The 24,940-nt window shown below is 48.9% G+C and overlaps 2 protein-coding genes, 2 long non-coding RNA genes, 9 other non-coding genes and 1 pseudogene across 17 annotated transcripts; 2 read left to right on the top strand and 12 right to left on the bottom strand.

Moving 5' to 3' along the window:
- Nucleotides 1-3: 3 nt before the first annotated feature.
- LOC122199702 lies at nt 4-2,851 on the top strand. Of its 3 annotated transcripts, none has more exons than XR_006193600.1 (3): nt 4-255; nt 1,830-2,091; nt 2,209-2,851. It is a non-coding gene; the product is annotated as an uncharacterized LOC122199702 (long non-coding RNA). The 3 variants fall into 3 exon arrangements; XR_006193602.1 differs by lacking the exon at nt 4-255 and adding an exon at nt 455-867; XR_006193601.1 differs by lacking the exon at nt 4-255 and adding an exon at nt 1,021-1,105.
- LOC122199701 (testis-expressed protein 54-like) lies at nt 257-756 on the bottom strand. Its single transcript, XM_042904979.1, has 2 exons — nt 643-756; nt 257-518 (listed from the first exon to the last, which is right to left on the bottom strand). Exons 1-2 carry the CDS (start codon nt 716-718, stop codon nt 313-315), a joined length of 282 nt encoding a protein of 93 aa, XP_042760913.1. The 5' UTR covers nt 719-756; the 3' UTR covers nt 257-312.
- WDR74 (WD repeat domain 74) lies at nt 923-9,501 on the bottom strand. 2 transcript variants are annotated; one of them, XM_042904976.1, is made up of 12 exons: nt 9,230-9,501; nt 6,538-6,980; nt 6,343-6,449; nt 6,130-6,251; nt 4,652-4,727; nt 3,708-3,854; nt 3,466-3,567; nt 2,161-2,261; nt 2,018-2,073; nt 1,544-1,689; nt 1,404-1,460; nt 923-1,102 (listed from the first exon to the last, which is right to left on the bottom strand). In XM_042904976.1, the coding sequence occupies exons 2-12, from the start codon at nt 6,599-6,601 to the stop codon at nt 923-925; spliced, it is 1,158 nt and encodes a 385-aa protein (XP_042760910.1). In that variant the 5' UTR covers nt 6,602-6,980; nt 9,230-9,501. The 2 variants fall into 2 exon arrangements, with proteins under 2 accessions (XP_042760910.1, XP_042760909.1); XM_042904975.1 differs by lacking the exon at nt 9,230-9,501 and adding an exon at nt 8,220-8,551 and having other exon boundaries at nt 6,538-7,008.
- Nucleotides 8,366-8,556, bottom strand: LOC122201565. Its single transcript, XR_006194261.1, has one exon. It is a non-coding gene; the product is annotated as a U2 spliceosomal RNA (small nuclear RNA).
- Nucleotides 9,502-14,392: 4,891 nt separating the features above from the next.
- Nucleotides 14,393-18,933, bottom strand: LOC122200791. Of its 2 annotated transcripts, XR_006193934.1 has the most exons (12): nt 18,915-18,933; nt 18,492-18,542; nt 18,157-18,240; nt 17,880-17,930; nt 17,500-17,537; nt 17,261-17,309; nt 16,921-16,967; nt 16,703-16,737; nt 16,453-16,489; nt 16,018-16,060; nt 15,743-15,773; nt 14,393-14,622 (listed from the first exon to the last, which is right to left on the bottom strand). It is a non-coding gene; the product is annotated as an uncharacterized LOC122200791 (long non-coding RNA). The 2 variants fall into 2 exon arrangements; XR_006193933.1 differs by lacking the exon at nt 18,915-18,933 and having other exon boundaries at nt 18,492-18,897.
- Nucleotides 15,854-15,978, bottom strand: LOC122201526. The gene has a single exon (XR_006194225.1). It is a non-coding gene; the product is annotated as a small nucleolar RNA SNORD22 (small nucleolar RNA).
- Nucleotides 16,221-16,289, bottom strand: LOC122201525. The gene has a single exon (XR_006194224.1). It is a non-coding gene; the product is annotated as a small nucleolar RNA SNORD31 (small nucleolar RNA).
- On the bottom strand, nt 16,567-16,635 carry LOC122201524. The gene has a single exon (XR_006194223.1). It is a non-coding gene; the product is annotated as a small nucleolar RNA SNORD30 (small nucleolar RNA).
- LOC122201519 lies at nt 16,811-16,876 on the bottom strand. The gene has a single exon (XR_006194219.1). It is a non-coding gene; the product is annotated as a small nucleolar RNA SNORD29 (small nucleolar RNA).
- LOC122201527 lies at nt 17,088-17,214 on the bottom strand. The gene has a single exon (XR_006194226.1). It is a non-coding gene; the product is annotated as a small nucleolar RNA SNORD22 (small nucleolar RNA).
- On the bottom strand, nt 17,607-17,681 carry LOC122201520. The gene has a single exon (XR_006194220.1). It is a non-coding gene; the product is annotated as a small nucleolar RNA SNORD28 (small nucleolar RNA).
- Nucleotides 18,003-18,075, bottom strand: LOC122201521. The gene has a single exon (XR_006194221.1). It is a non-coding gene; the product is annotated as a small nucleolar RNA SNORD27 (small nucleolar RNA).
- On the bottom strand, nt 18,347-18,422 carry LOC122201522. The gene has a single exon (XR_006194222.1). It is a non-coding gene; the product is annotated as a small nucleolar RNA SNORD26 (small nucleolar RNA).
- Nucleotides 18,934-21,560: 2,627 nt separating the features above from the next.
- On the top strand, nt 21,561-21,738 carry LOC122201569 (annotated as a pseudogene).
- The last annotated feature ends 3,202 nt before the right edge of the window (nt 21,739-24,940 follow it).

Raw genomic sequence — 24,940 nt, forward strand, 5'->3', positions numbered from 1 at the left:
ACGTAACTCCACCCCCGGTGACGAGAAGGCGGTGCCACACCTTTTGGAGCACAGCAACCAGAGAGACACGCCCCCCCACCAAAAACGCAAGAGCAACTCCGCCCTCCCATTGGCTACGCCGCCTGTGACCCCGCCCCTGAGGAACCAGAGCTGGGGCCCAGGGGGCTGGGCCAGCCTCAGGGGAGGGGCCTTAAAGAGCCCCGGCGGTGTCCAGTGCGCCCAGAGCGGGCAGCGGAGACAAGCAAGATAGGAAAGGTACACGTTAGAAACTTTATTCTCCGGAGGCTGGGGCAGATTGAGAGCAGGTTGGGGTCACCCCTTCTCCGGCTCCTCCAGGATCCCCTCCCGCTTGCTCTGCTGTAACGCATGCTTTTGACTCTGGACTGACTGCCTCTTGTTTGAACGAGAGCCCCGACGGCTGCACAGGGATAGCCGCCGCCACAGCACGGTGATCAGAAGGCTTTCGTTCGACTTGAGAGTCTTTTGGTCCGGCGAGTCCATATCGACCTCTTCGGTGCCTGCGGGGATGACGAGGCCACTGAGCTCTGCTCTACCCTCCCCGGTCCAACCTCCCGGGGAATCCCCTTCGGCGCAGCCCCTTCTCCCGCTCCCTGGGTCCCGCTAGTGTGTCTTGGGTCTCACCTTCGACTTCCTCCGAATCAGCCTCCTTAGCCTGCTCATCGGAGGTCTGAAAGTCCTTGTCTTGGCAGCAGCCCATGGTCCCGAGCGGCCCCGAACTCCGTGCCACCCACGCCAGCCCACCGGGCTCCGCACCTGGCTTTTGTGACATCAGCTATCCCGCTGCACCAGCGCTGGGAGCAGCCAGTCCTCTTTCCATTCTCCCATCACAAAAGGCTCAGGGTCATGGTGGGTGTTAAACTGTTTATTTACAAAGTTTATTTACAAAGTGAGCACAGGCTCTTCAGGTGCTGGTGGATCCAGGCCGCTGCTTTTTTCTCCGTCTGGTTTGGAGAGCCCCTTGGGTCTGCTCCAAATCAGGGAGCTTCCGCTTGGCGGCTGCCTCCAAGGAGGCCCAAAGTTCATCTGTCTCTGTGTCTTCTAGGGCCGCCTTTTTGGGCTCTTGAGGCTCTTGGGGCTGATCCTGGTGAGTGGGAGAAAACTTAGGAATCAGGGGCACAGTAACAGAGGCCCGGGGAAGGAGGATCTAGTTGGGAAAGCACTTTCATTTCCTGCTCCCGGACACTATTCCCATCCATGCTCCTATGTGGCCCTTTGCAGTAGCCCTGCCAGGATTGTAACTGTTAACCCCCCTCAGAGAACTTAAGTAACTTGGCTGACAGGCAGACAGTTCTGGCTGTGTTCCAGCTGTTTCTTTTTTCTCTCCATGGGGAAGTGCTCACATCTGTGCCCTTGCTCCCACATTCCAAGACCCAGCTGCTTACCTCCCAGTCATCCCTGCCTGACAGGAGGAGGCAGTTCAGTTGAGACTTGAGATAAACCTGCAAAACAAGAGGGGCCATAAGGAGCTAGGGACACTGAAACGGAAACGTGGCTTGGGGCACACAAGGCAGCCAGCTCTCACCTTATGCTCTAGACCCCGTGGATTCCGGATCCTGTGCACCCTCAAGACTCTGTCCAAGCCACAGGAGGCTAGTAGGGGCTTTGAAGGGTGGCACTGTAATCCTCGGACACTGCCTGCCAGCCCCTTCAGACAGCCCAGTAGGCGCCCTGGAGGAGGAGGGGAGGCATCAGCACTAGCCGGCCAGCCAACAACCATTGTTTACCGTTTCAAGTCGCTTTATGTTTCAATATTTATACCTCAACATAAGGTGGGGACAGGAGTTGTCATTAATATCTCCATTTTACAGGTGAAGGAGCTAATGTCACAGAGAACTGAAGTAATTTGTCCGAGACCCTACAGCTTCTGGTGAACCAGGATTTGAACCCAGGCAATCGGCACCTGAATGAGGGCTCCACCATGCCACTGTACCCCCAGAGGGAATCTTGCCCTTCCTCCCACCTCTTCCCCTCCTGCAAGGCTCCCTAGTCCACTCACCTTGCCGAAGGTCAATTTCTGCCAGCTGCCCATGAGTGTTGCCCACGATCACTGAACTAAGGAGGAGACCAGAGGTGGGTGGGGTCAGCAGGAGCCTCCTAGAGTCCTCTCCGAGCCCCACTCTGTATCCTCTCAACACTTACTTGCCCCCGGGAGTGAGGGTCATGGCCGTAAGTGGATACTCTCCATAGGTGGCCTCTAGGACTGGCCGACGCTGGGGAGAGGCTGGATCGTAGACACGGACCTGGAGAACACCGAAGCATCACGAGAGCACCCTCACGCCACATAGCCGTCCCTGGGTTGTCCGTATCTTCACTCCCTCCTTCATACGCTGCTTTCTTACTTATGACCCACTCTTAGAGAAACTTTCTCGTCTGAAACGTACCCCCCTCTTGCTCTGAGTGTTAGGGAAGAGTGGGCAGAGGAGATCTGCTTAGGGAGAGAGGTCCCCCAGGTTAGGGGGGGTGACAGCATTTCCAGGGTCCGCATGTGTGGGCATTCCACCCCTCCATACTCCCATCTTGGCATGAAAAGGCAAGCCAGTCCAATTTTCAGAGAGTACTGAATTTCAGGCAGGGAAATTTAGCCTGAGCAACAGAGGAGAGAGTAAGCCCTCACAGTGTTTTGAACAGCGACATATCCCCAAGATCAGATTTCAGTATGCAGGAGCAAAGCAAATGGGACAAACACAGGGACCCAGTCCTGCCAGGGTCTTAGGACTTCAAATGAGGCCAGCTGTAAAGATCCCCAGTCGGGCCCACCTGCCCTCCCTCCCTCCCTCCTATAAAGCTGAGCTGAGGGGGCGCCTGGATGGCTCAGTCGGTTGAGCGTCAGACTTTGGCTCAGGTCACAATCTCGCGGTCCTTGAGTTCGAGCCCTGCGTCGGGCTCTGTGCTGACAGCTCGGAGCCTGGAGCCTGCTTCAGATTCTGTGTCTCCCTCTCTCTCTGCCCCTCCCCTGCTCATGCTCTGTCTCTCTCTGTCTCAAAAATAAATGAAAACATAAAAAAAAAAAAAAAAAAAAAAAAGCCAAGGAGCCGAGGATGCAGAGGAGTGGGTCAGGCCTGGGTCCCAAAGCAAATCAGAGGCTGCATCAAGACCAGAACCCAGTTCCCCTGACACCCAACCCAGTGTCCTCTCATGACACCTGGACCGTGGGATTCTACTGTGAAAGAAGCAGAATTCTCCCTTCTTCTCTTCTCCTTTCCACATTGGAAGCGAAGGAAGGGTCACGGTTCAGAAAACTCATCCTACAATGTACCAGAAGGTCTCTGGCTCAGCCATGGGGCTGGGATGGCCGGGGGGCCGGGGAGTGGGGGGGAATGCTCCCTCTGGGAGCTCAGAGACAGAGGATGAAGCGTCGGCCTGTCCCAACAGGCAGGTTGTTTCGTTGTTTCTCTAGGAGGCTGCTTAAGCCCCGGAGGAGGTAGAGGTGGGGTAGTACCTCACCTGATGGTACCCTGTGCAGGTGACAAGCTTCTGAGATTCAGGAAGGAACTGTATATCTTGATCCCAGATGGGAACCCGCAGGTCGAGCCAGTCGTTCCGTACCTGGTAGGGTGGATAGATGGGGGACAGGTTGCAGGAGGGCTCATAGGCCCTGTCCTTCAGCTCTTCATCATCATCCCCCAACTCAGTGGCCTCAGCCTCCTTGAACCTCAGCCCCAGCCCCTCCCACCACTGTCACTCACATTCTTGGCCCTGAACACAGGCTCCTCCGACCCCTGTAGGTCCCACACCTTCAAAGCATTCTCTTTCCCACCCGTGGCAACCACGTGCGGGCGTGCTGGGTCTTGGCGCATCCTGCACACCCCAGGACCCACACTCAGCTCCAGGAGCTGAAAGAGACAGGAGATGAGAGTCAGTTCCGGAGTCCTTAATCCTATTCCCCCATGGGAATGCAAGCTGGTGCAGCCACTCTGGAAAACAGTATGAAGGTTCCTCAAAAAACTAAAAATAGAACTACCCTACGACCCAGCAATTGCACTGCTAGGTATTTATCCAAGGGATACAGGTGTGCTGTTTCAAAGGGGCATATGCACCCCAATGTTTATAGCAGCACTATCAACAATAGCCAAGGTATGGAAAGAACCCAAATGTCCATTGATGGATGAACGGGTAAAGAAGATGTGGTATAGATAGATAGATAGATACAATGGAGTATTACTCGGCAATCAAAAAGAATGAAATCTTGCCGTTGGCAACGACGTGGATGGAACTGGAGGGTATTATGCTAAGTGAAATTAGTCAGTCAAAGAGAAATATCATATGACTTCACTCATATGAGGACTTTACGAGACAAAACAGATGAACATCAGGGAAGGGAAACAAAAATAATATAAAAGCAGGGAGGGGGACAAAACAGAAGAGACTCATAAATATGGAGAACAAACTGAGGGTTACTGGAGGGGTTGTGGGAGGAGGGGATGGGCTAAATGGGTCAGGGGCAGTAAAGAATCTACTCCTGAAATCATTGTTGCACTATATGCTAACTAATTTGGATGTAAATTAAAAAACAACAACAAAACAAAACAAAGAAACAAACAAACAAAAAACCCTCTTCCCCCAAAGCCCTCCCTCGGTTCCTACCCGGGCCCTCATCTTCCCCATCACTGGCAGGGCAGGGGAGCCTTACTGGGTCAGAGGATGCTTCCTTGTCATTGTTACGCCAGACCCGGACGATCCCAGAATCCACACATGTGATGAGGGTGCTGTGGGCAGAGGGAGGTTAGAGTAAACAACAACAACAAAAAGTAAGTAAGTATGAAAGTGTTCTCTGGGCCCTAGTCAACCCACCCCCGGATTCACATTAACTAGACTCCCTCCTCCCATGTTTGTTATTTAATATCCTCAACGGGGGATGGTTTCTCAGTTTTGTAAGTGAGGAAACTCAAGCTCTGAGAAGTGTAAAAAGATTTTCCCACACAGCTCTAAATGTCAGAACCAGAGCTGGAAAGTCAAGTGTGTGATACTCCAAAGCAGAGTGCCTTTGCTATTATCTGGGGGCAGCCGGCCCTGCCGGTTTTTCTGAACCTTGGGTGGGTCACCAGGGGTCAGGATCAGTAGCTCTGAAAGAGCTGAGGTGGGACTGGTCTCACGTTCGGGTCTGGCCAAAGTCAAACACTAGCTTCTTCTCTCAAGTTCCCTGTTTGGCATTCCAGACACTAAATGTCAATCTCTCCCTAAAACACACACCCCCTCCCATGAAGCCCAAGCAAGCCTCCCCCAGGATCTGTGTAAAGCCCGAGCCTATGTTCTTTTTCACATCTGCCCACCCTCCCCGCCTCGGTTCAGGCTGTGGTGGTGCTTGCCTGGGCTTTGGCAAGAGGTTCTCAACCACTCTTTCCAACCCATTCTCCACACCCCTCCTCGCTCAAAACCACCTGCAAAATCCTAAGTGCAAATCTCTCAGTCTGACGCTGAAAGGCCTTCACATTTAATCACTACCTACCTTGCCCATCTTGTACTAAAATGCGCCCTCGGTTTCCACCCCCAAATACTGTTTACCTTGCCTGAAATTACCATGTAGCCTGACACCAATCCTTGGCCTCAGCCCAGGCAGCAGTCTCTTTCTGAAACGCGCTTACTCCTTTCTCCTCCTGTCAAAATTCTACCCATCCTTCATGGCCCAATTCAAGTGACTCACCTACACAGGCACTTCGACTAGTCAGTTGTCAGAACACCACCAAACCCACACAGCCTGTTCACAGCCTTCTCCCTCTTTGGAAGAAAGCTACCCCCAGTTACTTAACCACTAACCCTTCCCTATCCTTTCCTTTGGGAACTTCACCGTATCGTTGGTGGTTGTTAGTCTCCATTTTCAAACATACTCTAAACTATTCAGTGACCTGCTCAGGGTCATCCAAAAAGCTATGGAGCCAGGAAAAATACCCTTGATGCAAACTCATGAAGGCAGGTACTGCACGTGTCTGGTTCGCCTGCAAGCCTTTGCATTTCGTCCAATGCCTATTAATAAGCAGGTGTTCAATAGCACCTGGCCTGTCACTCAGCACCTGGGGTCCCTAAGGGTTGATTGCCCATTATTCGGCAGTCCCGCGAGAGCCTCCACGCTGTCCTTACGACCTGAGCGTTCAGCGAGGGGCTCGGTCTTACCCGTCGACCTGGGCGAGGCCTCGGAACGTGCCCTCCCCGCCGGGGCAGTGCTTGTGGCCCTGGAATCTGCCCTCCTCGGTGCTGAAGTACCTCACTGTTTTGTCGGCGCAACCCATCAGGATCTGCGGGCAGAGGAGGGCAGGATGGCGACCAGAGCGAGGCTGCCGCACCGTAGATCCCCCCCCAGCTCGGGACCGACCAGCGGCCGCTCACCTGAGTCTCGCCGCCCGCGCCCCAGCACAGGGCGCTCACCGCCTCCTCGCGCCGCGGCTGTCCTGCCGCCGTGAAGTTCGCCGCCTGTTTGCGCTGAAGGTTCACCCCTGCGGGAGGCGGGCGTCAGTCGCGCCGGGGTCGCGAGCGAGGGACACCCCCCCCCCCCACTTCCCGATGTTGGGCCCGGCCACCCACCTTTCAGGATCCCGGTCTCGGTGCCCACCCACACATGGTTCCAGCGTGCCCCAGCAGCCGCCATAACGGAACCCAGCAGCCCACGGCTCGCACTTCCGGCGCAGCGTTGCGTCACCAGCGCGCCGCGTTTGATCCGGATGAACGCTGCCTCTTGCAGTTTAAAAAGCCGGAAGAAGGGCTCTTGGCTGGCTGGGTGGAAGGAGTTCCTGACTTTTGATCTCCGGCTCGTAAGTTCTAAAGCCCCACGATGGGTGTAGCGATCACTTAAATAAATACAAACTTAAAAAAGAGAAGAGTAAAGATCCCCTGGTCCCCTGCCTTCTGCAGCTGGTTTTGCTTTACGAACTCTGGAGGTGCTTGTGGAGATCTGGAGAGTAACTTGACAGTTGTGTACTTGGAGTGGAAGGCGCCTCCCTGCTCCAAAGCATCGTGTAATATGTTTTCTGTACAAGACAAGAAAGACGAGCACACCTTAGGGGGAAAAAAAAAAAAAAAATCACTGAGGCGCAATGGCTTCAACCTCGAGCGTAAAAGCCACAAACCGACGAAGGATGAGGAAAATGAGACCGATGATCTTAAAATAGAAACCTAGAAAGTGAAGGTAGCCGCGTCGTTTTTATTTCCTCGCATTGAGGTTTGGTGATGGTAAAAAACATCAGCTCCAACTGAGAATAAAACTGCAAAATTAACAGTATTTCTCCCAGGTACAAGCTGCTGCTGCATAAATGTAACCACCCTTCCTGTGAATGACTACAATTTTATTACAGAGATTTTGTTCTCTGAGATTAGACTACCAGAAATTTGCCCGTTTAAAATTTTATCAGTAAGAAATAAAGCATCGCACTCTTGCCTGCACAAGGCCTCACAGAGAAGCAGCCACGATTTCCAGCTCAGCTGCAGAGCTGTGAATGAGGGTTCTGAGCACAACATTCCACACTTACGCAAACGTTATTACCAAGGTAACAAGCACGATGTCTACTTCACAGGGTACACTGGATATTGACCCCTTTGTCCCCCCTCCACAGTCCTAGTTTGTATTGAACCTATCACATTAAATCAAATCTAAACTCCACCTTAACCTTAAAAGTCTTTCTTTAAATTACTCCTTTGTGAGACGTCTCCTTTGTTGGTGGACGGTTTCCTCTCATTGTAAACTCGGGGATACACCTGGGGTTTAGGCTAGGCTGGGCTGGGCCGGCCCCCTGGGAGTTCCCCTTTCTAATCCAGGATAAAACAGAGCTAAGCAGAACCAAACTACGCACGCTCCCAAACCCTGCAAATCGTTTTTGAACCCTTTAAAGAAAGCATTTTTTAAAAGTGCAAGAGAAAAAAAAAGTTGCTACTCCAGCTCCCAGACCGAGAAAGTTATTTTAGCAAATAGAAACTGCCTTGGGGAGAAGCACATCCTAAACATACCAGGAAAACAATTTCTGCACGCAGAGTAAGAAACCACGGGGATTATTCTCAAGTTACTTTACTTGCTTGTATCAGAACGCTCCCCGCTGAGCAATTTATTATTCCTTTTAACGTTGGCACACTTGTATTTGACAAAGACAGGGCACGGCCGGCGGAAAAGACACAGAACCCGAAAAACACTCCAATTTCTGAGTTGTCAGCACAGAGCCCACGGGGGGTGGGGAAGAAGGGAAAGCAGGCGTGCTCACAAATCGCATAAGTCATACCTGGGGTTAAAGCCACACACCAGAAAAAGTGTTCAGCAGCCCCACTAGCTTAGCAAGTTTAAGATAAAACACTATTTTACGAAACCGGAGCCAAAACTCCTCTAAAAACAACGTTCTTTTTTTAAAACCGTTATTGTTCCCCCAAAAGGGGGTGCACCGTTCCTGGAAGTACTGCAATACCAGGTCGATGCGTGGAGTGGACGGAGCAAGCTCCTATTCCATCTCCTAATTCCAAAAATCCATTTAATATATTGTCCTCGGATAGAGGACGTATCAGATATTAAACTGATAAGAACAGATACTACACTTGATCTTAGCCAAAAGGCCGAGAAGCGATGCCGTTGCAGCCGCCTCCTGGCAACCCTTACCCTTACTATAGCTTTTAAGATTGTGGCGATTTTTATGACATAATGATTAGGTTACCTTGAAATATGTAACATTTCTCAAATTCAACGTCTCATTATTCTTCCTTTATAATAATAGCTAGATTTTTTTTTTAAAAAAGATCTTAAATAGTTGTCTTTGCTGCATTGCCTGCCTGTACACGCTCCGCTTGTTTTACATAACCCCGCCCTGCCAATGATTTTCTTTCTTGGGATTGGTCCACATACAAGTCTGGATTTCAATATGGGCGTGGTCTCTTTGCCTCCCAGACTCGGGCCTGTCTGCCCGCCTGCAGGCCGCGCGGCGCTCTCGGTGAGTGTGTGGAAGGCGTTTCGGTAGGTGGTGGCGCCCTTCCCCGGGACGTTTGTTTATCGATCCCAAGTACAGGCTTCGGAGTCCGAAGAACTGGATTGGGATCCCTGCTCGCCAGTTCCTAACTTGATGACATAAGGCCCGTTGCTTGGAATCTCCTTTTCTGTTAACTGGGGACTAATAACGCGCTTACACGGCGGTAGTGAGAACCCAGTTGAGGTTGGGCTTTGGGGCTGCATTCCCCTCTCATTCTAGGGCTCCCCTCGCTTCCGCGCCTCCTCCTTGACTGTACCATCCACCCGCAAACCACTTACATCTTGCCGTTTACGACGCATCGTCCACCGTGCGCCCTTCACACAAGGGAAGAGATGCCCGGAGAAAGGCGTTTTGGAGGGTCCCGATTCCTAAACCCAGGTGGGAGAGACAGGCTGAGGCCAGTGTAGATAAAATGTAAACGAAGCAGTTCTTTTGTAGGCTCAAGGCGAAGTCCGGCTGTATGAAAAGGATTGATGATCAGGCGGGAACTGAGAAAGGACTTGAGGTCCCGTTTCCTTGGAAACTATATTAATATAAATGTGGAGCGTTCTTTTTTTTTTTTTTTTTTTTCTTTTTTTTTTTTTCTAATGTGGAACGTTCTGTTGTTGGAAATCCCCTTCACTGAAGCTCTACGCCCGGGCTGGAAATAGAGGCCGTTGTCTCTGTGTCAAGGTGACTAGGTGGGACCTTCTGTTCTCACTGACAGGCTTTCAACTAGCAAAATTTCTATAATCTATGATTTTAGAGAACAAGGTTCTCAGCATTGTGTCCCTGATGCTAATAAACAGGCAGTTTGTAAAGGTTCCCATATGTAAATCCAGAGCCTCCAGGGAGGGCTGAATTAAGGAGGTGTGGCCGGTAGAATACTGCCCCCAAAAAAGATACTCCCGTGCTAATTCTCAGAACCTCTCAATGTGTTACCTTCCATGGCAAAAGGTACTTTGCAGATGTGGTTAAATTAAGAGTTGGGGGAAGGAGAGTTTATCTGGGATTATCTAGTGGATGCCTGTAATCACAAAGGTCCTCATCAGGGTCCGAGGGGGGCAGGAGCCAGCGTCAGAGTGATGGAGCACATATAAGGTGGATGAGCCATTGCTAGCTTTGAAGATGCAAGGAGGTCATCAGATGGATGTGGGCAGCCTCTAGGAGCTGGAAAAGGCAAGGAAACAGATTCTCTTAGAGCCTCCAGAACGGAATGCAGCCCTGCGGACCCAGCTTGATTTTAGCCCACTGAGACCTGTTTTGGATATCTGACCTCCAGGACTGTAAGATAATAAGTTGTTATGTTTCAAGCCACTGAGTTTGTGGCAATTGGTTTCAACAGCAATAAAAACCAATACAGGGGCAAAAGCAATGTTCAGTTTCTTTCGATCTGAACCTTCTCCAAATTCTACTGGACCCAACCTCGGGCAAGGCCACAGTCCCCTAGCTGAGTGGGCTTCACCTTCTGCCCCAGGCTATGTACAGCCAAGTATCGCAGAACACAGATCTGGTGGCCGGTGCTTCCTCAGCTCGGTCTGCAGTCAGCAGCAGCCCTGTTCCTCCTCTGAAGCCAAGGCAAGTGGGGAGTGGCTCCTTCACCCTCAGTCCGCTGTTACCCTGCCCCTTTCCATACAAGTATGGGAGACTGACAGTGCAGGCACCATAAGAACTTGGAAATTAACCTTTGCTCCTGGGAGGCCATGTGTCCATTTGTTTATGCTTATGGAGCACATACTCTACAATGATAAAATCAGACAGGACCTTTGGCTTCGTGAGTTCGTGGTCTACTGGGGAAAACTGGGAGAAGGCTCCTGTGATTCTCCAGGCAAGAGCTGGAGGGGATTTGGGCAGGGTGGCTGTGATGGCAGAGGTGGAGGGAAGCGGAAGGGATCACAGAGAATCACTGGCTTTGATGACAGGCAGAGTGAGGCCAAGGGAAGAGTATTCTTTCCGTGTGCATACATTTTAAATTTGATGTCTTGGGGGCACCTGTGTGGCTCAGTTGGTTAAGCTTCTGACTTCTGCTCAGGTCATGATCTTGCTGTTTGTGGGTTCAAGCCCCGCATTGGGCTCTGTGCTGACAGCTCAGAGCCTGAGCCTGTTTTGGATTCTGTGTCTCCCTTTCTCTCTGCCCCTCCCTTGCTTGCGTTCTGTCTCTCAAAAATAAACATTGAAATAATAAAATAAATTTGATGTTTTGTTTTCACAAAACTGACACACTATACATTGTCACATGTTCAAAGGCTTATAACATCCCCCCCCATAAAATGTTTTAATGGTACTTTTCTTGTTGTTTATAAATTGATTAAACAATTTTAGACTTTCTATTTGTGTGTGTGTGTGTGTGTGTTCTTAAGAAATGGTATAAACTTGGGGCGCCTGGGTGGCTCAGTCGGTTGAGCGTCTGACTTCAGCTCAGGTCACGATCTCGCGGTCCGTGAGTTCGAGCCCCGCGTCGGGCTCTGGGCTGATGGCTCAGAGCCTGGAGCCTGCTTCCGATTCTGTGTCTCCCTCTCTCTCTGCCCCTCCCCCGTTCGTACTCTGTCTCTGTCTCAAAAATAAATAAATGTTAAAAAAAATACTAAAAAAAAGAAATGATATACACTTAAAAATCAGCACAATATAGAGCATGTCAAAGAACAGTCTAGTCAGTTTGAAGAATTTGATTTTAATGTAACTGCATCTCCCAACCCTTCTGAGAATCTGTTGAAGCTTTCCTCAAATGAGTTGCCTTACACACGTCTTGCATACCATTTCCTGAGGGGATTCTTTAGGGCCCCCTAAGCCCATTCATTAACAACCACAGTCCTAAAGAGACAGGAGAACCTGACTGAAGGCGTCCAAACACCTAATGAGGTCATATCAAGTTGGAGGTACAGGGGCGCCTGGGTAGCTCAGTGGGTTGAGGGTCGACTCTGGATTTCAGCTGAGGTCCTGATCTCACAGGTTCCTGAGTTCCAGCTGCGCATCAGGCTCTATGCCGACAGTGCAGAGCCTGCTGGGGATTGTCTCTCTCTCTGCCCCTCTCCCCAAATAAAGAAATAAGCATTAAAAAAAAAAAAAAAAAAAAATGGAGGCATAGATGGGGATGGTCCTGGAAGCCCTGCTTCGGCTTGTGGCAGGGCCGTCTGAGAGCACAGTCTCCTGGACTCAGGGCTGGCTCCACTGGGCCCACTTTCCCGTGGCAACTCGGGGGTGGATTTGGACAGCTCCTGCAGCTCCTGGAAGAGAAGCACCAGTTCTCCTCTTGGCCACCGATGCCACCACCCCCTTTGCTAATTTGTGTGAACCGCCCCCCCCCCCGCCCCTCGTCCCCCAGCTCTCTAGAAATTCGAATTCACACTTTCTACTGAAAGCCTCTCATCTGGTGCCTGGGCTTTCGGTGCTATGGTGACAACGGATTCCGTCTCCAGCCTGACTGGTCAGTGGTGCCAGGCACCGTTCCGAGTGCTTTGTATGTGGTAACAGCCTTAAGAGAGAAGTGGTGACTGTCATGTTCCGCTTTTACAGGAGAAACTGAACCACTTCAGGTCACACAGCTAGTAAGTGGTGGAGACTCCAGCCTCAGGCAACTCCTATGCCATACCACGTCTGCTTGACTCCTTGGGTGTCAGGGAGGCATCTGAGACTCACGCTATCCAAAAGCATTCCCTACTGTCCCCACTGCAGTGTCCTTTATGCTCCCGTCACTCACCCCCACATCCACTCTGTCCGCTAGTCCTGTTGCGTCTACTCCAGAATACATCCTGAGTGACTCCGTTTCATCCCATCAGCTGTTCCTTCCTTAGCCTCCGGAACTCCCCATCTTAGCTCAAATGTCACCTCCTCAGAGACGCTTTCCCTGACCACCTTCTTACCAAATCACGGATTCTTGTTCCCTGCTGGCATTTCTCACAGATCTCAGGGTGTCTTCAACTTAGCACTGTTGACATTTTGGGCTGTATGATTCATTGGAGTGGTGGAGAGGGAGCTGGCCTGTGCATCGTAGGGTCTCCCCACTGGATGCCAGTATACCATCCCCAAAGTTGTAACAACCAAAAACGTTTCCAGGGATTGTTAAATTTTTTCCGGGGGATGAAGTCACTGCTGCTTGAAAACCACTGTTACTTCAAACTATCTTATGCACTCACTGTCCTATTTTCCCTTTCCCTCCCTCCTGTAAGAATGTAACTAAACAGCAATCAACAACCGCAAAAGCAAGGCCATGGCTCTTGTGATCAGTACACTGCTAGGTTTGGGACAGAGCAGCTGCTCAGTGCTGTGACCATTCATGGAGGTGGGGAGACGGGGTGTTGTGTCAGAGGGGAGCAGACCTGGGCAGGACAGGGACTCCAGGGACTGTGTCCAGTTAGATAGATCAGGGAAGGAGGTCAAGGGGCAAGTGGATGTACCTGAAGCTCAGGGGAAAGGTGGTCTGAAGCATCAGGAACTCGAGGAGCCAGGCCTCAATCATTCCAGCCCTCTCCCCCGTTCCTCCATATTGTCTGTTATCTCATCTTTTAGCCAGAGTAGCCATTGACTTGGATCTTAATTTGAATTCATTTGCCAAATGGTGAGAATAGTATTCCTGGAAGGCTTCACTGTCAACCAGACTCTTCCAGTGAATACCTTCTGGCCCCTGTACCAGCCTAGATCTAACTTTGGTTCCATCGTCTCCTTGCTGAATCCCTCGGCTGGGTTAGAGTAGAAGCAGCCTCCAGACTCCTAGAGATAGCACCCGGCCTGATGGCTAAGTACCTAGGACCTTGAATAGGAACCCTCTCCTCCCCTGGTATTCTGTGACAGGGACAAGTCGCTTCTTTGCTAGTTCCCCTTTATCCAAGGATACTTCTGGCAAAGACCTCCCACAGTAAGTACTGGGGTGAGAGGTCGTGTGCATAGTGGCTGGTCTGTAGTAAAAGCTAAACGCTTGCTGTTTTGTTTCAAGTCCACCTGACCTTAGTGGCTTTGACACAAGTGATCTGATGTTTCCTGGTCAGCACTGCAGATTCTCACTGCTTGTGGTAGCTCACTGTTTCTCCTGTGTTCCTCCCAGGCTTTTTTTTTTTCCCCACCAACTTTAAAAGTTGGTCCTTGTCTCTTTTCTTATGCAACCTATTTGCATCCCACTTATACATAAGTATAACTATCCGCTCCCCAACAGCGCCATAGGTTTGTGGGCTTGACTGCCCACCCCTAAAGCTGGCTTGCCCAGGGCCAATTAAAAAGCAGACTTGAAAACATTAGGTATGTGTGAGGCGACAATCCATCTGAATGAGACTGTAAATTTTCAAGTACTCATTCATGTCCTTAACGCCACTTGCTAAATTTATGCTCAGAAACAATGGCACATGTAGATGGAAAGATGGATGTTTGATGTCAATTCAGGTGTTCACTGAGCATTCCTACCAGATGTCCTAAGTGAACAGAAGTTCTGGTTTCCCATGGAAAGAACAAATGGAAGACAGACACAAGCAGGGTTATTCTCATCAAGTTATATTTACACCAACAGGATAAACACAATAATTGGCCAAAGTAACCCTTTTAGCATTGACTTAAGAAAAATTTTTTTAGGGGCACCTCATTGGCTCAGTCTGTTATATGTCGAACCATTGAATCCAGCTCAGGTTATCTCAGTTTCAGAGTTCAAGTCCTGCGTTGGGCTCTGCACTGGACAGCATGAGGTCTACTTGGGATTCTGTCTCCCTGTCTGAAAAATAAAAAAAAACTTTAGAAGTAGGCTCTGCCCAAACACGGGGTTGAAACTCAGGATCCTGAGATCAAGAGTTGCATGCTCTGAGCCAGCCAGGTACCCCCTAGCAGGGACTTTTGAGTGGCACCCTGAGTTACCTACAAGAACCAGGACAATTCCAGATAAAGGGAAGAATGTAGAGACCCAGAAACTCATTAGAGGAACAGAAATTCAGGGACTACTGGCCTGATCCTACAGAAAGCAGACTCCACTGAAATGTTGGGAATTTTATATGCAGAAAAAGGGCAGTGAAATACCAAAATCTGACAGCCAACATTTTGAGTCTGAGTGGTCCTTAATGGTGATTATGCCTTATGGCTCTTTGTGCCTTATGAACCAAGCCTGCCAAAGTTAAGGCAGAGCTAAGGATCACCCAAAGCCAGGAAACTTTTCATGCAGTGAGGCATGTATTGGGGGAAGGAAGATCTCAGAAGGCTCCTTGAACAATGCTTCCCTGAGCTAGATACCATCAGGCAAAATGCCACATTAAATTGGATACTGCCAACTTCCCCAGGATTATTTCCTTCTATCCGGCTACATGCACAAGTCACAATGAAGGTTAAACCTTTATTTAGAAAGGGTTAAACAATTATGTTAATTGCAATAACTAGGTTGTACAAAAACAGGACTTGAAAATTCCCTTTTGATAAAGAACTGAATTCCTGTACAGAATAAAGTGCATTTTCTTGGTAGACAAGAAGAATGTATGTACTACACTGAGTTTACAAGGGACTACCCTTTAAACTAGTTCACACTGGAAAGCATCAATAGCTCGGTTGGTTGAACATGATTCTTGATTTAGGCTCTGGTCATGTGGGTAAGCCCCACGTGGGCTCCACACTCAGTATGGAGCCTGCTTAAGATTTTCTTTCCCTCTGCCCCACTTCCCCTACTTGCTTTCTAAAAAAAACAAAACAAAAAAAACCCCTAGCATACCTACTTTCAGGTATACTTTTGTTTTTCTGTTAGCCTGCTTCAGATTCTGTGTCTCCATCTTTCTCTGCCCCTCCCCCACTCACATGTGGTCTCTCTCAAAAATAAACATTAAATAAACACCAATATTTGGACAAATACCTACCCATTATCTATGCCTTGTTCCTTCTTCAGACCTGAAAAAAACAAACAAACAAAAAAAACTCTACGTCAAAGTGACTTTCCTTCCCTTTCCCATCTTTAGAAATCTCTTGTAATCCCTCAGACTGTTCCTTCTGGAACAAGCTTCCTCTTTTCCCCCAGCCAGTCCCAGTGGGTTCACCTTTACAGGCTCTGGGACTAGAACAGGAAGTAAGACATGTGACTGTTTCTTCACTGGGAAGTTTTAATTTGGACCATCTAGTATCTAGGTTTACCCACCTGACTTCAGGCTGGAGCTGAGCAGAGAAATGGCTGAGGGTACCTGTAAAAGAATGATTGGGAATTATAGGCCTCTCAGTCATCCCCCTGGGTCCCTATTGCTTAGAGGGAAGGCACAGTTATAAAGGTTATGTAGTATTCTGCATGCACATTTTACATAGAAACCACCAGCCAACTTACCACTTCTTACTCTAAGATAAGCTCACAGCTCAGAAAATACCTTTCAGTCACAGTGTTCAGACTGGGGCGGTATTGCATTCATCACTGGTGAGTGGGAGCTTGTCACAGATGGTTCAGGGTGTCCACAGACAAGACTGAATTAAGTCAGTAATGTCTTCTTCGAAGAGCTACCCAAAGTGTCGCCCCCTCCCCGTTAAAAACACCTAGTAAACTTTACATAATGGCTATAAATGACAGCATTACAAAGGCATTTACCTCAAATCATTCTTGGGCTCCAGAGAAGGTGCTGAACCTGAAACAAACCAGACTGGAGTCAGTAATGCTTACCTTCAGCAATAAATCGTTCCCCTTTAAAACCATCATTTCTAGGAAAATCAGATTTCCAATCTCAACAGCAAGTTATCAGCCGAACGAGATTCCATGTAAGTCATCATGTGTTTAGGCCCCAAAGGGTGTTTTTTTTGTACCCAATATGCTTCAGGTATCACGTATGGAAACTACTCACCTCTGAGCAAATGAGCAGGTTATGGATAACCATACCTAGAGAAAGACAAAGCTGTGGGTAATGAAAAGTCCTTCCACGTGGCATCCCCCCCCATTCCTACTTTTTCCAGTTTCTCAGGTGTTCACATGTTTTCATTCTGGAGTCATAGTGAGCTAGTTTTATTCATCATGGAAACTTGCCTATTTGGTGGCATGAACCACAGACATTAACCAACTAACCTGTTAACTCTGGAGGCCTTTTGGTAGTATACACGAACAAGCTGCTCCTGAAGAAGATCATGTAATTAGCCAAGCAAGTATCTAAAACAGCCAAAGCTATTCTAGCTATGTAATTAATGGGTTTAAGTGAAGAAAACCCAAGCAAATACTATTGACAGGGATACGCTGTACCTCAGACAGTTCCTTATGGAACAAATTCTCATCCTCTCACCCAGTTAGCCCCAGTGGGTTCACCATTACTGGCTCTGGGGCTAGAACAGGGGTAAGACAGGATGCTTGCTCTCTTCATTGGCATTATACTCTGGGGCAAGCTGTAATCAGCAAGGTTACAAGTACTCACCGTCCTTAACTCTTTCCACGAGTTCGACCCTGAGCACATCAGTGGGCATCTAGAGAAACAGATCAAGAAACATCACTACAAGGAAAAAGAACCAGAAAGCTATACGGGCTGATCAAGTCTTTAGTCACAACGACAAGACAAATAAAAACCACACGATGGAAAAAAAAAAAAAAAAAATCACCCTTTGATGGGTTCACATATATGCTAACAAAATAACAGTATTGGGAGAAGCTACTCACCATAAGGTAAATCAACATATTACCACCATCAGGACGACCTGCAAAAGGAGACCAGATGGTTATCAAGAAATACTAGGCTAGAACAAACTTTCTTTATTAATAGAAACTGCCATCAGAACTCTAACATGCTATTAATTGTTGTACCTCACAGAGGATCAGCATATCTATTCAAATCATCTGACAGTGACATATGGGTGAGGGAGAGCACACCATCTCAAGAATTAACTGTACTGTTGGGTTGCTCTCTCCCTCCACAGGAAAGTCATTCTAAGAGGAATAAGCTGCAAGAAGCAAAAAGGCAAAACTGCTCACTTTGCTCTCCTGGTTGTAGGCCAAACAGGAGAGGACACCCCAATCCCCTCATTTGGTCAAAAAATTACCTGTCTTCACCCTTGGAGGCAGCTGGATTCCTCAGGCCTGGGGAGGAGACGCTGGAAACAGAAAAGAAGGCATTATATGTACCTAAAAATAGCCATTCATAGGTCCTTGAATACTCTTGGTCCACTTCTCAGCAGGAAGATGACATCACTTTTAAGATCAGCCATATGCTTGTCTTTTTTATGTTCATCACAGAGTGGCCAGCATAATCTGAACAAGAACAAACCCCATCTAGACACAGTGCCCACCTTTAACTGCGGTAAATCACTGCATACCCACCTGGAGCATCACTGGAAGCTTACTTTGCAGGGATAGGTCTTGTCCCATCCTCCAACCCGGAAGGTCTTTTGAGCTGAACCACATCTGGAAGGAAAAAAAAAAGGGGGGGGGCACCTCTCACTTAGTTTCATACTTTGCAGTCGGTCTTCTTACCTCCGCGCAAACACCCGAACATTCGCTGCGGGCTGGTGCTACTCAGAACTCTTAGGCTTTCTCCACTACTCCATCAGAAAGAGAGAGTTCAATCCTTAGTATCATCCCCGTAGCACTTCCCACGGGGCCCCCGTACACTCGACAACGGAGGAAGAGGGGGTAAAAGAGGGCCACCCACTTACCCTAACAGGTCGGCTCTTTTCCATTCTAGCGTTCAGACGTGCGCCTGAACCCTGCAGACAAGAAGACATTAAATCAACACCGGCTTTTTCACAATCGTTTTGTCCGCCGGAGCTACGACTGTGTCGCATCTCGGCTGTGCAAGGCCCGTCTCTTCAGAGTTTCTTATCCTCACGGAGCTCAGTACAGGTCTGTGAAAAGGTTCTCATCACAGAGAGGGCCGCCGGCACGGCCCGCCATCGCCATCTTGTCCTTCACAAAGCGCCGCGGCTGCTTCGTGGCCTCAAGGCCGTGGCCGAGCTCTTACCCCTCCCCCACCAACCAATAAATGCAATGTATTAGTGCTCAGGCAAGCCACGCTCACTTTTTATTTTTCCCTCGCTTCACCTTTTAAAAAGGATAAAGTAAACAACCCACACACTTACCCGACACCGTGAAAAAAAAATGAGGCAGACGGGCCGCAGCGAGATACTTAAATACCACCTCGCAGAGGCCCACGGGATTTATGGGCGGGACTATGGCGGGCGCACGCGCATATGGAGACAGCGCGCGAGCCTGGGCAGTTGTGGGTAGGGAATTCCTGGGAAGGCGGGAGTACAGTGCGCACACTCAGCCTCTGTGGCGCGAAAAAAGACGCGCATGCGACTCAGGGAGTCGCGCTGGCGCTCATTGCAGCGGGGTCCGTACCGCCGGCTCTCTAGGACGAGAACGCAGAGATCCCGGCTTTGCAACGATCTTGGGAGACGCTCCGTCCCGGTCACGACCGCCTGCTCCCACACCACTCCCTGTGCCCCCCCCTTACCCACACACACCCTAAACTGGTGTGCAGGCTCCGCCTCCCCGTGAGGTTCCCCCTGGACCTCATCGTGAAGTCTCGACCGGCGTCATCCCGGTTACACGCCTGCCTCCCGGCGCGCCTCTGCAGGCCTGGTGCGCAGGGTCCCTGCGTAGAGGGCGGCTGTGGGGTACCGGGAGCGGAAGGCCTTTTGTACGGAGCCATTTTGGGAATGTGAATCAGGCCCTCAGTGCTCCTGCTCCGCTTGGATCTTCTGACAGGGTCTGATTTTTCCCGAGCGACGGTTTTTCCCGTCCGATGTCGCTAGGAGCTTGGCTTGTAGCAGGGCGTATACATATACAGGTTATATATAAAGTAGGCTCCACTGTCCAGCGTGGGGTTCAAAGTCACGGACCCTGGGATCAAGAGCTGCGTGCTCTACCTGCTGAGCCACCCAGGTGCCCCTGAATCCCAGGTCTTTCCACAGACCAAATGAATCAGAATTTTCATGTTGACAAACTCCCTGGCTGATTTGTATATGCCATGTCCACTGTGCTTTCTCAAGACTATTTTCAGTCGCTTTCTTGACCTCTCGGCAACACTACCCAGTTGATCCATTCCCTATGTCCTGAAACACTGTGTTCCCACAGTTCTTGAGACCCTGTCCTCTCCCACTGTTGACATTTCTCATAATGTCTTGTAAGGGTTAAATTGTAGTATAGGGCTAACGATTAGCTTGAAAAATAACAGCTTTGTGTTGATACTGAAGGTTAAGAGATAACAGCCTTGCTTTATTCTTGAAAACTATGCCTCATACTCTTGTAAATTAGGCTTCACCAATTAAGGAAACAAAAGTCCAAAGAAAAGAGCATCAGAGGCAGGGTCAAGGGGATCCACTGGTTGCAACTTAGAGGCAGAAAGTCTAAAATAAACACCTCGTTAGGCAACTGTTTCTGACTCATCTGGAAACTTTCTTTGTTCTGTTCCAAGGTGATGATAAAACGATGTGATCGGTTATAAAAACTCTGTACCCCGGCTGTTCCGGGCGCACTCTTATCAAGAGTGTTGGTCCTGATCGGTCAGCCTTGCCTCTCATTGTAATAAAGTTTGTTGTGACTGTCACTGGTCCCCATAGCATTCTGTTTCAGGAGTCGTGTGGATGCAACAGTCTTAGTGATCTCTTGAAGTAGATAGTGTAGCCATTCCTTAAACAGTAATGTACCCCCAGTTGGGTGCCACACCCAGCTATTTTTCTCACTCTGCCTGGGCCACCTTATTCACTCCCATGATTTTATTTTTCTCACTCTGCCTGGGCCACCTTATTCACTCCCATGATTTTAATGACCAGCATTATGCCTATGACTCCAGCCCAGGCTCTTTTTCCTGAGCTTCACAGCGGTAATTCCAGTTGCCTTCTGGATGAACGTTATCACTTGGTTGGTCCCCAGACTCCTCAACTTTTCCAAAATGGACTTCACCTCACTATTCATTCCACCCAATTGTCCATGCCCCCCACTTCTGCTACCCTAATTCAAGCCATTCACCCTGAGGTTTTTACAAAAAATTTAACCTGCTCCCTGGGTCTGGTTTCCTCCCTTCTAATCAATCCATTCTCCCCCTTGCAGCCAGAGTGATTTTTCCAAATAAAAAATTATGATCAAGTCTCACTTCTCAGCTCATAAAACTTCAGTGCCTTTCCATCGTCTTTAGGACCCATCAGTATAGCCGTTAAGACCCCTGCTTTCCTTGCCAGCTTTTTTTTTTTTTAACCACCACTCCCTCCCCAAGCCTGATTCACCTTGCCTCCCACTATAACTCTTTTTAATTCAAGATCATGCCCGTGAAAATCATCATTGTATCCCTGTTGCCTGGCAGAATGCAAGACACTAAGTAGGACTCAGTATATATCAGTTTATCTCCATAAATTTCGAATGACCTTTTTCCAGCCCCAATTCATTGCCCTACATATCACAGGTGCTCCTTGCTTACTGAGGTCCGGGAGGGTTTGCTCAGGGAGCAACTCTGCCCTCACCTGGCTACAAGAGGCACTGCCTCGCTTAACGGAGGTGGATATACAAATAACTACCGCTTTGCCAGGAATTACTAGCTTCCATGGAGAAACAGTCCCAATTTGATGACAGAATTACTGGATTGTGGAGAAGCGTGACACCGGGGAGGATTAGCCTGGTCTCAGAGGAGACGAGAATGTTGAAGGTTATAAGGACAGGCTCATATGCTGTATTTGTGGACCTGAGGGAGGAAGGTTTGGGATAATAGGGAGTTGATACGGGTAGGAATTGATCTTTTGGCTAAGCTCAAGTGTGGTATCTGTTCTTATCAGTTTAACATCTGATACCTCCTGTATCTGAGGACAGTGTATTCCATTGATTTGGGGAGCGGGGGCTAGAATAAGAGCTTGCTTTGGGTACTCCATTCATCGTTTCCCTGGTCCCCGGGTGCTTAACGGGGTTGATATACTTGGGGTTGGAGCGCATTACCACCACATCAGGTCTTTGGGCTGGGGGAAAAAAGCTATCACAGTGGGAAAGACAAAGTAGGAATCTCTGAAACTGCACCGTCCCCATTCCAGCGATGACCTTTTCTCCCATTCTGTCCTTAACCCATTGCGCTCCAGCTCCTGTACCCGCCCCTCCACGGAGGCCACTACTGACCTCATTCACTTAATCCCAGAAGATGCTTCCATCTTTCTTGACCTCTCTGTGGCATTTGACACTGGTGACCTCCCCCTCTTCCTGAAGTGCTCCCTACCTTTGCTTTCTGGGACCCTGCACCCCCCTGGGTTTCCTCTTCCTTCTTGACCTTTTTCACTATCTATTCCTACCCGTTCCTCAGGGTTCTGTTCCGGGTCCACTTGTTTTCTCCCTCGCTAGACTCTGCCTAGATAAACCAGCTTACCCATCACCTTGGGCCTCATTTACCATATATATGCTGCCATCTCCCCCACTTCATCCCAACACAAGATCTCCTGGACTGCACACCCTGGTATCTAACTGTCTATCAGACATCTTCACTGGGATGGCCCATAAACAGCTCAGCTCAACTTGTCCGCAATGGAATTTATCATCTTTTCCTACAAATCTGTTCCTTCCCCGACGTGCCCTCTTTGACTCGATTGTCTAAGCCAGAACGTGGTCATTATCCCTGCCGCTGATATGCAGTAAATCCTCTCCGGCCAAACACTTCCGGGAACGTATTTGTATCGGAGCAAGTTGGTTATTTGTTGCAGCGAGGAAGAACACACCCCGTGGGGAATCACGGGGTGTCTCAGTAAGAGGGTGTTAGAAAGAATTTACTGCAGGATTTGGGCTTGTGCTAAGTGATTTGTGGGAGATTTTAAGCAAGTGAGGCTTTACTCTGGATTTGATGTTTTCAGGAAGTGACATCATTTATTATTGGGTATCTTAATAAGTCTTACCTAGAAGGACGGAAGGATAGAATGAGACTGACTTATGATTGGTAAAGAAACCATCACTCATATTAGCGAGGACAGGGAGCAGTTTGGACTTTTGCTATCTGGACGATGTTCAAGCTTTTTTCTGTGCTCAGACGTATGGGATGGACTTGTTTTGCCTTGATCCACCATGATCACAGAGTGGCCTTGTCTTATGTTGATATTCTGAAATTACGTTCAACAGGAGACCACCAAGGTCTCGGTGTGAATCCCAGGCCAGCTTCTGGATGTCAGTAGATGCTTTTCTCCTTCTCAGTACCCTAGTGTAAGCCATTCACCCCTGGATTTCTGCTACAGATTCCCAAACTGGTTCCCTGGCTTTGACTTAACTCTCTTTTTGTGTGTGTGTGTTTTTTTTAAGTTTATTTATTCATTCTGAGAGAGAGTGTGTGTGGGAGGGGCAGAGAGAGAGAGAGAATCCCAAACAGGATCTGCACTGCCAGTGCAGAGCCCGATGTGGGGCTCAAACCCATGAACCACGACATCATGACCAGAGCAGAAATCAATAGTTGGTTGCCTAACTGACTGAGCCACCCAAGCATCTCATGACTTCAACCCCTTATAACCCATTCTCCACATTATAGCCAGAGTGATCTTTCTAATTTTTTAAAATTTTTTTTTAACGTTTATTTTTGAGATAGAGAGAGACAGAGCATGCATGGGGGAGGGTCAGAGAGAGGGAGACACAGAATCCGAAACAGGCTCCAGGCTCTGAGCTGTCAGCACAGAGCCCGATGCAGGGCTCGAACTCACGGACCGCGAGATCATGACCTGAGCCGAAGTCGGCCGCCCAACCGACTGAGCCACCCAGGTGCCCCTGATCTTTCTAATTTTTAAAAAAAATGTTTTATTTTTGAGAGAGAGAGAGAGAGGGGGGGGGGGGAGGGGCAAAGAGACAGGTAGACACAGAATCCCAAGCAGGCTCCACGCTCTGAGCTGTCAGCACAGATCCGAATGCGGGGGCTGAAACTTACGAACTGTGTGAGATCATGAGCTGAATGGAGCTGGATGCTTAACTGGCTGAGCCACTCAGGCGCCACCAGAGCGATCTTTCTAAACGGAAAGTCTGATCTCAGCTCAAAATCCTCAGTGCTTCTCCTTTGCTCTTAGGTTAAAATCTGTACCTACTGACAGAGCCAACAAGGCCCGTTTTCCTTTTCCAGTTTTAATATCACTACTCATTCCCTCCCTTGCTCTACTTGACCCCTTCCCTATATAAACTCCCTGAGGTCAGAAATCGAGTCTGTATAACTTATTTTATCCCTATCGTGTAGAACAAGGCATGACACTGTAATGCATCGAGTGCCTGCCCTGTGCTATGAAGGAAGCTCCTGAAGAGGCTGTTAGGAAAAATGCAGTTGAACTGTCGACAGCTTCCTGGCAACAGGAAGCTCGCTCAGAGGATGGAGGCTGCGTCTGCCCCCTCCTGGCAGCAAGAGGCACTGCCTCCATTCGTGGAGGAAAAGGGATCCGCAAATGAACAGGGCTCTCCTGGGATCTGGGAGTAGGGCATTCACCTCTGGGAAAAATTCAGTTTGAGGACAGAATTTCCTTATTTCCTGAACTGTGGAGAAGTATGCCAGGAGAAGCTCTCTCATAGAGGGGTGAGACTGGTTTTTGGAAGAGTTGAGGATGTGGAATTTTATAAGGGACAGCTGGGAAGCGAGTTCTGCTGGGAATCTTAATTGTAGGTTGTTTCTTTGTTTCTTGGCCCAAGATGAAGAACAGTATGTGTTCTTTAAAAAATGGTTTTTTAAAAAATGTTTATCTTTATTTTTGTGACAGAGAGAAACAGAGCATGAGCGGGGGAGGGGCAGAGAGAGAGGGAGACACAGAATCCGAAGCAGGCTCCAGGCTCTGAGCTGTCAGCACAGAGCCCAATGTGGGGCTCAAACTTGTCAACTTCAAGATCATGACCTGAGCTGAAGTTGGATGCTCAACCGACTGAGCCACCCAGGCGCCCCATGAATAGTATGTGTTCTTATCATTTAGTATCTTGTAAACCTGTACCTGAGGATACTTCATCAAGTTTATTATTATTATTATTATTATTATTATTATGTGCGTTTTTGGAACAGAGAGATTGAATAGGGGCTCTCTCCATCTATTCTACAAACCAACCCGATATTGCAGTACCCCCATGAATGGTATGGTTCTCCCTTTTGGAGTCAATATCAGTTAAAATGCAGACTGTTGCATTCCAC

Source organism: Panthera leo, chromosome D1 (genome assembly GCF_018350215.1).
Source record: "Panthera leo isolate Ple1 chromosome D1, P.leo_Ple1_pat1.1, whole genome shotgun sequence".
NCBI classification, from domain to species: Eukaryota; Metazoa; Chordata; class Mammalia; order Carnivora; family Felidae; genus Panthera; species Panthera leo.

Coding starts and splice junctions, on each gene's coding strand:
- WDR74 (XM_042904976.1), bottom strand. CDS start 6,601: ATGGCGGCTGCTGGGGCACGCTGGAACCATGTGTGGGTGGGCACCGAG. Junction 3,855..4,651: donor AGGAAGCATCCTCTGACCCA/GTAAGGCTCCCC, acceptor TGTCTCTTTCAG/CTCCTGGAGCTGAGTGTGGG. Junction 1,461..1,543: donor CACGGGGTCTAGAGCATAAG/GTGAGAGCTGGC, acceptor CTTGTTTTGCAG/GTTTATCTCAAGTCTCAACT.
- LOC122199701 (XM_042904979.1), bottom strand. CDS start 718: ATGGGCTGCTGCCAAGACAAGGACTTTCAGACCTCCGATGAGCAGGCT. Junction 519..642: donor TGATTCGGAGGAAGTCGAAG/GTGAGACCCAAG, acceptor TCATCCCCGCAG/GCACCGAAGAGGTCGATATG.